The 12,004-nt window shown below is 39.6% G+C and overlaps 1 protein-coding gene across 3 annotated transcripts in view; it reads left to right on the forward strand.

Moving 5' to 3' along the window:
• PLXNB2 (plexin B2) overlaps positions 1 to 12,004 on the forward strand; it is a 251,221-nt gene that overhangs the window by 134,529 nt on the left and 104,688 nt on the right. For all 3 annotated transcript variants that reach the window (XM_058022296.1, XM_058022297.1, XM_058022295.1), the window contains exon 4: positions 1,820 to 1,886. In XM_058022296.1, the coding sequence (XP_057878279.1) occupies positions 1,885 to 1,886 (2 nt within the window). In that variant the 5' untranslated portion in view covers positions 1,820 to 1,884. The remainder of the gene's footprint in view (positions 1 to 1,819; positions 1,887 to 12,004) is intronic.

Here is a 12,004-nt window from a genome sequence, read left to right on the forward strand (position 1 = left end):
TGAACTACAGACTGAAATGCCTGGTGTATCCATGTGAGAACTGCCACATAAGTAGTTAGATGACTCTGTGCCAGGTCCTGGGTTATGGCTGAACCAGTTTTCTCAATAAATACATTTCTGATATTTTTAGCAAAGGATATGCCTTTAATAATACCTTTATTATTGGGGGTATAGCTGGCTGGCCATAACAGTTAGGGTTGATAGCATTTGATTGCTTTTCCAGGCTCAGCCAAATACTAATTTCCATGCACCTCAGTTCTGGCATCTGCAAGGCTGGATGAGGAACCAACTGTGCAAGACGTGGTTAAATTAGTGTTCAGCAGTGCTTGCAAAAATGCTCGTAAGGAAAGAGAAAACATGGATATATAAAGCAAACTTCTCAGCAGGATCAAGTCTTGTTTCCTTGCTGACTACCTCCACCTCCTTCCTTCTTGGCTGTCAACAGGATGATAATGGTTCACATTTGTCCTTCCTTTTAACTTCTGAATTTTCTTTTCCTTTACATGTTTAAGTTGCACCAGATATGTTTTTCCTGTTGTTGGTAAAACATAGAAAGAAATCTGCCCTTTACCTTGGTCCTACAGTCTCATTTTTTTATCTGTCTCTTGGCTTGGCTGCTTTACTTTACACTTCCCTCCTATGACCTTCCTCAGCCCAATCCTAGACTCTCCAGTAAGGCTGTATCATGCAGCTGTGCTCTAAATATCTCACCCAGCTCTTCTCCAATCTCACAATTTTGCTGAGCATACATGTTCATCCTGTACCCAGTAAGGTTTGTTCCCTCATACAGCTTTTCTCTGCAAAGAGGTGAATGTACATAGTCTTAAAGAGCATCTTCCCAAAGCAACTGCTTATAGGGTATGAACGCAGAAAATTAAATTCCATGGAACATTAGCAAAATTAGTTTGGTTTAGGACTGGACAGCCTCAAGAAACATGAAGGGAACACAAAAGTCCTGCTGATGTTTGTGTCTTACTTCCCTGGAAGCCAGTGTTATGTGAGTCTAAAAGTCATGTTCAGTTGAGATGAGATGGCTTTGGAGAAAAGGTGGTGGATTTTGCCAGATGTTCAGGCTCTCTTACCTGGGAACTGGCATGAGGTGGTCTTTTAGTACACGTGTTGGGTTGTGCTGCAAACTGTTTGATTGTGCTTTGCTTGCTTTGCTGAAAGCAACTGAAAAATAACTCTGTGTAAGGAACAGAAGCATACAGCACTCACTATGTCTATTGCTTGGGATATTTATTTGAGGACAGTTGTCATCTTCACATTTATGTTGAACAATCCACATGAAACCTTGTTACCACTTTTTGGCATATAGAGTGATGTTAAAAAATATTTGATGGTGTTTTATCCTTCCCTAAAGAGACAGACATTGCTTCTCTTCCATTCTTAAATGTTTGGTCAGTGGAGGTGCCAAGTACTGCCGCTGGCCAGAGCATGTTCAAGCTCTAGCTAGAGGAGTACCAAGTCATACAATAACCCATCTGTAATGCTAGGCATTCTTTTGGGTAATAGATCAGTTTAGCTCTCAGTTCTTCAGTAATTAGTTGTACATCTGTGAGCAACTGTCCATCTGATTTACTGTCCTAGCAGCTATTGAAATAGGGAACATTGCCCCATTTAGCTTCAGGATGGAAAGTTATAGTGTGATAAAGTTGTGTTTAAAATGTAATAAAACTGACTGCATATAAACAAATTACAAGTTTATATTACACTATAGTTGATCTTAAATCATATTTTAAAGTTCATAAATTTAATGTGATTGAACATAGCTTAATGCATATGAATCTATTTTTAATTGTTGCCTTCTTTTATTTAGTAAGAAGATTAAACTGTCCTGGAAAATAACTTGATTATAGTGAAGAAGACTTAGTGGAAAAGTGAATGTAAGTATTTCAGAGCATGTGTCAATTATTTATGTTTGCAAATCATTGACATTGGTGATACTGTAAATCATGATAAATTGGCAGTCACTTTTATTAGGGTGAGAATGCAGGATCTGATCACTGTGCATATGTGTGTGCATGGTATAGAATATCTATTATATGGATCTATAGGCTAATATATACCTAAATTATTTTAATGGGGCCATGTGCTGTTAGTCATTTGCATGCTTAAGAACTATTTGCAGGGAAAATGACATGAAGTTGTCACTAAGCGCCCTTAAAAAGATAAAAAAACAGTACTCCCATATAATACCCACAGGGATTCTTAAATTCAGTAATGCAGACATATTTTCCATTTCCAGAGGAATTCAGTCTAACTTGGAATAATGCACCCCATATATAGTAATTTTTGGTATACTTGCCCCGAAGATGTGAGATTATAGTAGAAAAAGATTGCACCGTGGATTGGCAATTCAATTTAGAGTGAAATACAGCAGCTGCAAGTTCCAGGCTAAGTGCATCATTGCTCACTTGAGGTCTCTTTTTCAAACCTGGAGTCAATAGTTCTCTAACAATAAGAGCTTTGGTTCATTTTCTAGAACCTCTTGAAACTGTTACTTTGCTGGGGAATACGCCATTATTTTTCTTAAAGTAATTGCCTTCCTTAGCTGTATTTCATAATAATGTGAACCCCCTAACAGTGTGCCTGCACATGTGTATTTGCATGTATGTATTTGTGTATGAGGCAAAGCTGTGTCTCTGCAAGTCTTTCCCCAGGAGACTCTGAGTGGCTCTGATGTGCAGGGCAGCAATAGTCATGAACTTGCAGCCACCACAGATCCGTTCCAGTGGTTTTTTCATATTGCATTTTTCCCACGATCTCACCTTCCTTTTCCCAGAGCCTGACTGATGAGCTTGGAAGCAGGCAACTAAGCCTTTCCAAATGCTGAATAAAGTATAGAATTAATGACTTAGATGTTAAAGAGGACAGTGATTATGTCTTAAATGTCTAACAAGCTGGGACAGTTGTAATTCTAGCCTTTCAGGTTTTACTAACTTGTCTTCAATAATTACTGGCTGACCAGTAGTACTGAAAGCAGCAGGAGCTGCATATAGCATTGCAAAGTGCTGTCTGGTTTATGTAGAGTTGTCTACTGATATAAGATTGCTTGAAATTAAGATTGTCAGATTTGACAACATTGTACCTAAATTGAAGATTTACAGATCAGGCAGTTCCTTGATTCTTTCCATTCCTCATATCTGGCCCAGTTTGAAATGTATGTAGGCTTATACAATGTAAAATAAAGTCCTTTAAAGCCTTTCAATATGTATTGAGCAAAACAATGCAGTTTGGAGTAACTTACTGAGACAACTTTAGTTGCCTCAAGATCCTAAAAATACATTTCAAATGACCCTGTTCAGGCCAGTGACACTTCCTGAACTATCCCATGTGTGTGACAAGTTTGTACATGCAGAAGTTTTTTGCCAGTTGCTTTCACATTTTTCTCACCACTCCATCTTCAGCTGTTACTTCTGGGAAACTCGGGAAGGGTTATCTTTAGTTACCATTTTTTGTGAAATAAGCAGAACGTTGTTGGTTTCCTCTTTGTAGTTTTGAAAGGCCTATTTAGCAGGAGAGCACAACTTGAATGTCAGTTGAGCTATAAAAGATATCTGCCCAGTTAAAATGTCATTTCATGAATGTATGTGGAAACAACTAAAAGACATGAATTAGAGCTGTATTTCTGGAAGCTGAGGAGTAGAATATTGGCGATGTGATTATTAGCTGGTCCTGAAACTGGCAGAGGACTAAACACATCCTGCAGAGATGGATGCTGGCCTTTTGTCCTTCATATAAAATAATTATCATCTCTAGTGTGTGTTATTTTTCTGATATTTTGATTTTGTGCAAATGTAGTCTGAGCTCCTAAATGTAAACCTTATTTTTGATCTGGCTCTTACAGGTATCTGAAATTAATATTAGAGATTTATCCTTCTAAACATCAGTGATTTTCAAAAATTAATTTGCTGGGCTTTTTGCAGTAATACAACTGCAAAATCAACAAGTTTTTATGGAGAGCAGAAAATACTTTTTCATATACACTTTTAGTTTTGTATCTCAAAAGTGGCTAGGGAGATATTCAAAGACATATACAAAGACAGCATAGCTGAAGGGAGGGATCAGAGGACATCATGGGAACCAAGAGGAGCAGTGGCTTTACCTGCAACCACTAACAAACTGGAGGTAGAGCCCTGAACCTGTGAAATCCAGCTCTTATAATCATCCATTTTGAAGTGTAGCACATCTAGAAATATTTATTAAAAATTTTTGTCTAGTCAAAATTAAAAATTAAATTTGAAACTTGAGCTTGAATACATTGTAATGGTTTGGCAGAATAACTGGTAGAATGTTGGCTTTGGTTACCTGTAAAGCCAGAAGGTGGAACAAACTTGCTCTTCCTCATTCTCATCCAATGAAGTTTTGGACTGACCTTTCAAATAGATGAAACACCAAGGTGGAATGTTGGATAAATCCAGTGAAATGTTAGCTTGCCGTGTTTCTTTACTTCACAAAGGGGTGAAAAGAAATGGAGAGTGAGGGTTTTGTTCCTCTCAAAAATAAGGAAAGGCTAGGAAAAACATAAAACGGGCTGGTGGAGATGATGAAAAGCCAATTGTGTTGAATTATGCTGATCATACATCAAAATAATCTTGAGGCAGTGACTGCAAGGAGGAGGAAGGAGGGTGTGTACCTTGGGGAATCAGGAGCAGGCACCATCAAGTAGAGCACAGGCAAGTGAGTGCACAGGATGAGGGGAAGAACACTCAGCCCTGATTAGATACCAAAATTAGGTTCTTGCTGCACATTTTGTAATCTGCGATCCCAGGAACGAGTTCTTAATGTAGCACTGAGTGTTTTTTCACTGTTCTCAGCAGTATTCCTTATGTAAAATGTGTGCACTGGCATCTTAAATAGCCTGATTCAAACACCCTTATGGAGGGTGAGGACCCCATCATGTCATGTGCTGTCACTAAGCTCTGCTAGCTGGTAGGCAGGTTCCTCCTGGAAAGTCTACAGAGATGCTTTTTAGACTTCTAGAATTATAAAATATATTCTCAAAACCAGCGTCTCCCTCTCAAAAATGTCCATCTTAGTTTCAGGATCCAGCTGGCTATTGTAAAATTAATTATTGTTTCTAAGAGCTTGGCTCCGATATGGTGAATGCTACAAATAATTCTCAGCAACATTTGAATGAGGTGTATAAAGCATAGTGGCATTCTTGATAATAAGGAGAAAAATAAATAATTAGGAGTTAGTAGTTCATTAAATAATGTCTATGCTGTGCATGAAATGAGGCAGGGAAACAGAGGAAGTCTCCCATTTATAGAGACTATCATAAAGGAGTCACATAAGGAACTTTAATTCTATGTGTGACAATCAATCAGACTTAAGTCCCTCTGAGAGTCACCTCTAAGACACTTCTTTAGATCCATAAAATTTAAGTCACCAAAACAGATAAAAATTGTTTCATATTTTCTGCATGCTTTGGGCTGTGGGCAAGAACGTGACATTGCAAAATGGTCCCACAGAATTTCTGCCCTATCACACTGAAGCCCTAAAGGGCATGCAAGGGCTCTACACATGGGCTGTATCTGTCTTGTCTTCATGCATGTGGTTTCTGGCATCTCCCAGTACCTATGTCCTGTCTTTTTTCTTTCTCTTCATCTCGGTCTCCCTGTGTTGCCTGGCTAATTTTAAGGAGAATACTTCAGCTGCAGGAGAAATTACATCTCTGCACTACCAGCATGAGTAGCCTGTGACACCAGGTCAGGCTGTAACCACCAGCAGTAACAACCACAGGAAAGCCCTGCATAATGATCTCTCCAGGGTGTGTAGAGCACACTTATTTATGTTGTTGTTTTCTCACATGCTATCAAATACAATCTTTTATTTCCCTCTAATCTGAGTTTATATTCACTAGGTCATGTAAAGGCCAAATGTCATGCCTTTGCTGCTAGATCTTTGCAATGAGAGTGCCCATGGTGAAAGTCCTGCCCTCATCCTGCCCTTATCCAGCATGGAGTCGCTGGGGGAGAGCTGGCTCCACAGGCAAGCCTTGGCTCTCCATTTTTCTCTAGCAGAAGCCTACAGGGTGACCCATCTAACAAAAGCATTGCACAGCTTTGTACATATTTCATATCTCTAGCTGCAGATAAACTGTAATAGAGTTTTGCCCATATGTTGGCACCTTTCCCTCTTTAGAGAAATGAGGCCACGCTTTCCCAGTAGTTGCATACTTGAATATCTGAAACGTTATATACTTTTCATACTTCACTGTGAGATTTGTCTTGTAAAAAACATTAGGTTAGTTATAAAAATGTGATTTATTGGAGGGTATGAGTGACCCTTCTCCCTAATCCAGTAACACCTGATTAAGTCTACAAAACATAGCTATTTATTTAGAGATGTTCATTCTTCCTCCTTGAAACACAGACCCACATGTCAGTCTTCTTTCTCATGTTTCTCTGAAATTATCTCCTGGGGAATATGTAGAAAAACAAACAGTAGATTCTTTTCCATTTTAGGAGAGGAATGGAGACAAATTCAACTTCAAAATACTTGGTATTTTAAATGCAAAATGTTCCTTCTTTAATTAATACTTGGCAAAGCATTTTAAAGATCAAAGTGTCAATATTAGCTAATTCTCATGACACACCTGTCAGGTAAGTAAAAATTATATCCATTTATAGCCCAGGAAGCTAAATGCTGTCTAGCATCAGCACTTTCACAGTTGCTACCTAGTTAATTTACTGAAATAAGCAGTCTAATTCTCAAAGGTTCTTCATATTCTTAGTTGTCCTAAATTATGCTTAGAACTCCAGAGTACTCACTCTTTTGAAACTGAGTGCAAGTATTTTGGTGCAGAAACATGGGTATGTATGGAAGCTGAACCTGAGGCATCCACACTTAAAAGAGTTTTTCAAAACTTAAGCAGCCCTAAAAAGCCTAGAGCTGGAACCTACATGTTGTCAGTTCCCAGGCTGGGCTCAGGTCCCTGCACTGCCCAGCTCTCATACCTTAAGGCAGAGTTGTTTCTCAGTGGAACTGAAAAACATGTGAGCTGTAGGTAGTCTTGGGAGGATCATTCTTCAAAGATGTTTTTTCTTTTTTGCAGGGGACATGTATAGAAGGAGTTTTTAGAGAGGGAAAGGGTGCTTGAAGTGGAAAGAAAAATGGTGTGTGACAGAAATTAATTCTTCTACCTCCTGCTGTTGCTTCCATTAGAGATGCAGGTTATCTTGTTATTTCTGTCATGACTCTCTCTCCTTTTGTTCCAGCATCAGCAGAGTGGTATAATTGGGCTGGAGGACAAATTTTTTGCTGCTCTGTTGAGCAGCGACTGAAAGGGAGAGGAGATTTTGAACAAGTGCTGTCTCCCCTTCAGTGTGCAGTGCAACTTGTTTCCAAATGGTGTTTTAGTTGGAGTGGTGGTGATTGTCAAGTGCCTTGCTTTGTCTGTGCAAACAGTTTTTGTAACCTGTTTGCTCCATTTGGTGTGGCAATGCCCAGCCCTGAATGCAACACAAAACTTAAGGATGGCGTCACTCCATGCCAGTCTGTTCTCCCTCTTGCAGGAGCAGGTGGGAATGCACAAAACCCAGCCAAAGGCTGTCCATGAGTTGGCACTTAAAGGAGGGAAAAGGCTAGGCTACAAAAAGGGGTCTCAAGGGATTGAACAGCCTGGAGTAGGCGTGCATGGCTGAATTAGGAGTTGGAATTGTCTGGCTTTCAAATTCAGAGAACTTGTTTGCTGTCTTGGCCCTGCTCAAAGTGAGTAAATGCTACTGCTAATGACAAAGCCCAATAGAGGAGTGAAGGATTAAAAACACCAAATGATGACTCACGCTCCCCTCTCCCCCTTCCCCAGTTTCAGTCCCCACTAAACCACTTTACCTCGCCAAACCCCTGGTGGCATTTTGCTTATAAATAATCATGTGTTTGAAATGTTAAAATGTGTGGGCAGGGATTAAAAGGATATGTGATGCTACAGCATTAAAACAGTGCAAACCTCTGCAAGGGAATTGTGAAGGAAAATTATTTTTGGCAAGGGCTGCTGCATCCTGGAGAGATCAAGAGAAGGCAAAAAGCAGTTTACCCAAGTCTAGCAAAGCCAAGTAGAAAATTTACTGGGTGCAGTAAAATAGGGCTGCAATCAGTTCTCTGTCATATTAAAGGGGAATCTGAAGTTTTGGGCAGATGCAAAGAGGAGATTCATTGACAAATTTCTGTCAAAGACACCAGCCTAAACTGTTGTCCTTTTCTTACTGTAAAGGTTGATGAATACAACTGCAGTGGTTGTCACCCACACTAACAGGTTTCTTCCTTCTCCTAGCGTGCAATGGGAATGGTAACATAACCCACCCTCTCAAATCAATGTGTCAGCCTGTGGTATTTTACAGAATAAGCAGGTTGAGTTGCCCATTTGGGATATTATTCTATACTCTCAAAGAAGTGAGGATATTGGCATCAAGTTTCTTGTTGTGTCTGGCAACAAAAATGGAGAATTGTCCCTGCTTAGAAAAGCAAATGCATTACAGACTTAGAGGGAACTGTTGCAAATCAGTTTTCAGCATTGACTTTAGCATTGATTGTGCAGCTTGAGTATAATTTTTAGTGTCATTCTCAGATGCTACATTGGCTTTATCTCCATAAACCTTTGATTCCTGGACAAAGTAAGCCTTTTTATGGGACTGTTGCATTTGAGTAGGTGAAATCAGCTTCCTCACCTCACTTCTTGATTGCAGATGAGTGGACAATACCAGTGTGAACAATACTGATGTGAACAGGCACAGATAAGGGTACTGTCCTGCTGCTCTTCTTGCTGATGATCTTGCTGCTGTTTGTTTGCCTGTACAGGGGAAGCCTCTGAATGCTATGCCTGTAGGAACAGTGCAATTACTAATAAACAGTTTTAAGGAGGTCCCATTCATTTCATGTCTACTTAATTTTTGAGACTCACTCTGAGCCCACAGAACCTAGGGAGCAGGGCTTTGAGCAGAACTCCTTGGGGGAGGCAGGATAGTGCTACTCCTTCACTTTGGCTGCCTCCTGCCTTGCCCCTGCAGCCCCTGCTGCTCCCTGCTCCCTACGCAGGGCCTGGCTCTCTCCCACCTGGCTTGTGGACCAGGCTCCTGCAAGAGTGCATTTGAAATCTTCATGCTGCTGATCCCCTGGGTTTGGTGCCAGGGCAGCCTGGCTGCAGGTGTCTTAGGGGTCTCTTCATGGTGTGGGACTTCTGCTCCATTCCTGCAGTGCGTCCTCCTGCTTTTGTCATAGCAATGATGTTGTTTAAGCAGTTGCCTTAGGTAAAACGGTCACTTTGCTAAATGAAAATGATTTGGCTAATGCAATGTTTTGTATAGAATATACCATCTCCACTGCTCTTAACCTTTGCTGTTACTTTTGTGCTAGCAAACATGAAAAAATGCCCCGTGCATTCAGGATGTTACTTTTTTAATGCTAAAATTTTTATTTATATGAAATCTATTTAAAAGCCTAACTTGTGTTCTTGTTTTGTTTTTCTCCCTCCTTTAAAGCATTTAAACATATTACTTGAACCTTCATAATAATCTTTAATTAATGTTGTATTTAATATTATATTTAATTAAGGGATTTTAAAAGGATAAAAGTAAAAATTAAATACCGAGACAACTTGCTTGCCTAATAATTTTTTAGGGCTAAATTCAAGGCAAGCCTCAACTATATTTGATTCAATTAGTGTAGTGAAATTGAAATTGTATTTAAAAATAACCATTCCTTTGGACAGCTGGGCAATATTCTGGTATACTGTTACTGCAGCACTCAATTTGATCAAGCTGACATGACAATATCATGAAATAATGTCAATATGCAAAAATATCTACATTTGACGTAGGAAATTTCTCATTGCCAGTCAGTAAGCCAATGACTTTGTAAACAAAAGCCTTGTTTATCTTTGCTGGCTTTCCTTAAAATTGCATGACTTAAATTTGTTACTAGTTAACTGAATCATATCAAATTACAGTTGCTGGGAACTTACCACTTTGCAAAACACTGCAATTCTTGTTTGTACACAGACAGTGTTTCTTAAAAATGGATCTGGAAATTTCCAGACAATGAATGGACCTGCCATGGTTTTTAAAAAACATGGCTTTTAGTGCTTGAGGTCTGGGGTTGTTTTGTTTTATTTTGTTGTTTCGTTTGTTTTGTTTTGTTTTTCAACCTTGAAATTGCCAGGTCACAACTTTGGCCTTGGCATCCTCTGCATCAGTTTACACCCAAAAATCATTGGCTACTGGCCATTTGTCTCTTCAGGGTACTCAGAGAAGAGAAAAGGGTCACAATACCATTTACATTGTAATGAGCAAAACCACAAAAACACAGAGTACAGCTGCTATCAGGGGTGGTGAGCAGATTCCTGAAGTTCTCCTGCACTTCTTACAGCCAACATCTTTGTAAAACATAAGCTGTATTATTCTTTACAGAAGACTCTGGGAAAGTTTGGTCCTGGTTCTGCAGTGGCATTGGTTGCCAGTGCATCCTCAGAAATATCCAGAAACTGAATGACTGTAGAAAGCTCTTCTTGGCTGCAAAGCCAGGAAGATCCTGAGGCTGGGACGGTTCTAGGAAAGAAATGTGGTCAACTGAGCTGATTCATTACATTTGCCAGGCGTTCCATACCCTTGTGTGAATCAGACCATCCATCCACATGTGAATTCTTAAGCTGATTGCCTTGAAAGATGTATTTGATAGCACTTGTTTACAGTGGTCCAATCTGCAGGATATAGATTTTATCTGGGGTGTAAATATTTGTGGTGCTACCCTGACTCTGCTTTGCCAGATGTGTTTGCTTCCTGCTTGAGCTGCCCCACATGGGAATGTTCTACCTGTTTGCATGATTATAGATTTTGCCTAAAGGAGCATTATGCAAAGAAGTTATCTCTCCTGAGGGAAGTATATGTGAGGAAAACTTTTACAGCTCGGGGACAAGCTATGCTGAGAGAAATTGTTCTTTGAAAATATGTCTTTGAAGTATATATAGGACCAGAAGAAAAAGAACAAGTAAATGATGTAGATGGGGAACGGAAACAAGAAAAAAAAATATATGTAAAGGAAAATGTTCCAAATATATCTATTTTACACAACCTGAGCAAAATTGGATGTGCTAACATTATTGCAAATAAATTAGGTACCCTAAAAATAGTAATCTTATACAAAAGCAGGTGTTTATTCTCATGAAAGAAGAATGAACAGAGATGACATTTTTGCCCAGCAAGTCTGTCTGTCTTTGACAAGGTGACAGGGAGAGATTTTTTTCTTCAGTTGCAGTAAACCTACTGAAGGTTTCTACTTCAATGGTGTCAGGATGTGTTTATACACACACCCACTCTCTTAGGTACCAGTGCACCCTAATACTTCCATCAGTGCTATGAGTATGGCTGCAACCAAACCTCAAGCCTAAGCAAGAGCTGAAAACTAAACTGGCCAGAAGTTGAAATATGGGTTATTCCTGCTAGAACAGCTCCATGACTGTCTTCTCACCAGCTTTTGCACGCCACTACCAACCCAGATGTTAGGCAAAGTATAACATTCACCTAAGATTTTTCTTTTAAATGAATGGCAGGACAAAATGTGGAGAGAAGGGCAAGCTGCTTACTTTCATATTCATTAGATAAACCGAAACTGACCTTGTGGGAGAGTAGAGAATAAAGAAGGTTTCCCGAGTGAGGTGTTTGGCATGGTATGATTTTCCTTATGCATCTGTTAAGCAGCTGACAGGACTGCCTTGTGGCCCAGGTGCTGACTAGCAGGGGAGAGAAAAGACAAGTGGTGGGGGAAGGAGGGGACACATCCAATGTTTTGCAGCACATGATTTTGAAGCAAGCATCTCTGCAGTGATGCTTCTTGTCTTGTTCTGTCAACTCCGTCACTGAAGTTGAACTGCATTTATCAACTTTGGCATTAATCTAATAAATCTAACATTCTTGGGCAAGGTAAATATTTGACAGCTCCTGTATGCTTAATTTGTCCCCATGCTTTCAAGATTTGCAGTATCCTTGTAAAATATTGTCATACA

Source organism: Melospiza georgiana, chromosome 4, assembly GCF_028018845.1.
Source record: "Melospiza georgiana isolate bMelGeo1 chromosome 4, bMelGeo1.pri, whole genome shotgun sequence".
Taxonomy (NCBI): domain Eukaryota; kingdom Metazoa; phylum Chordata; class Aves; order Passeriformes; family Passerellidae; genus Melospiza; species Melospiza georgiana.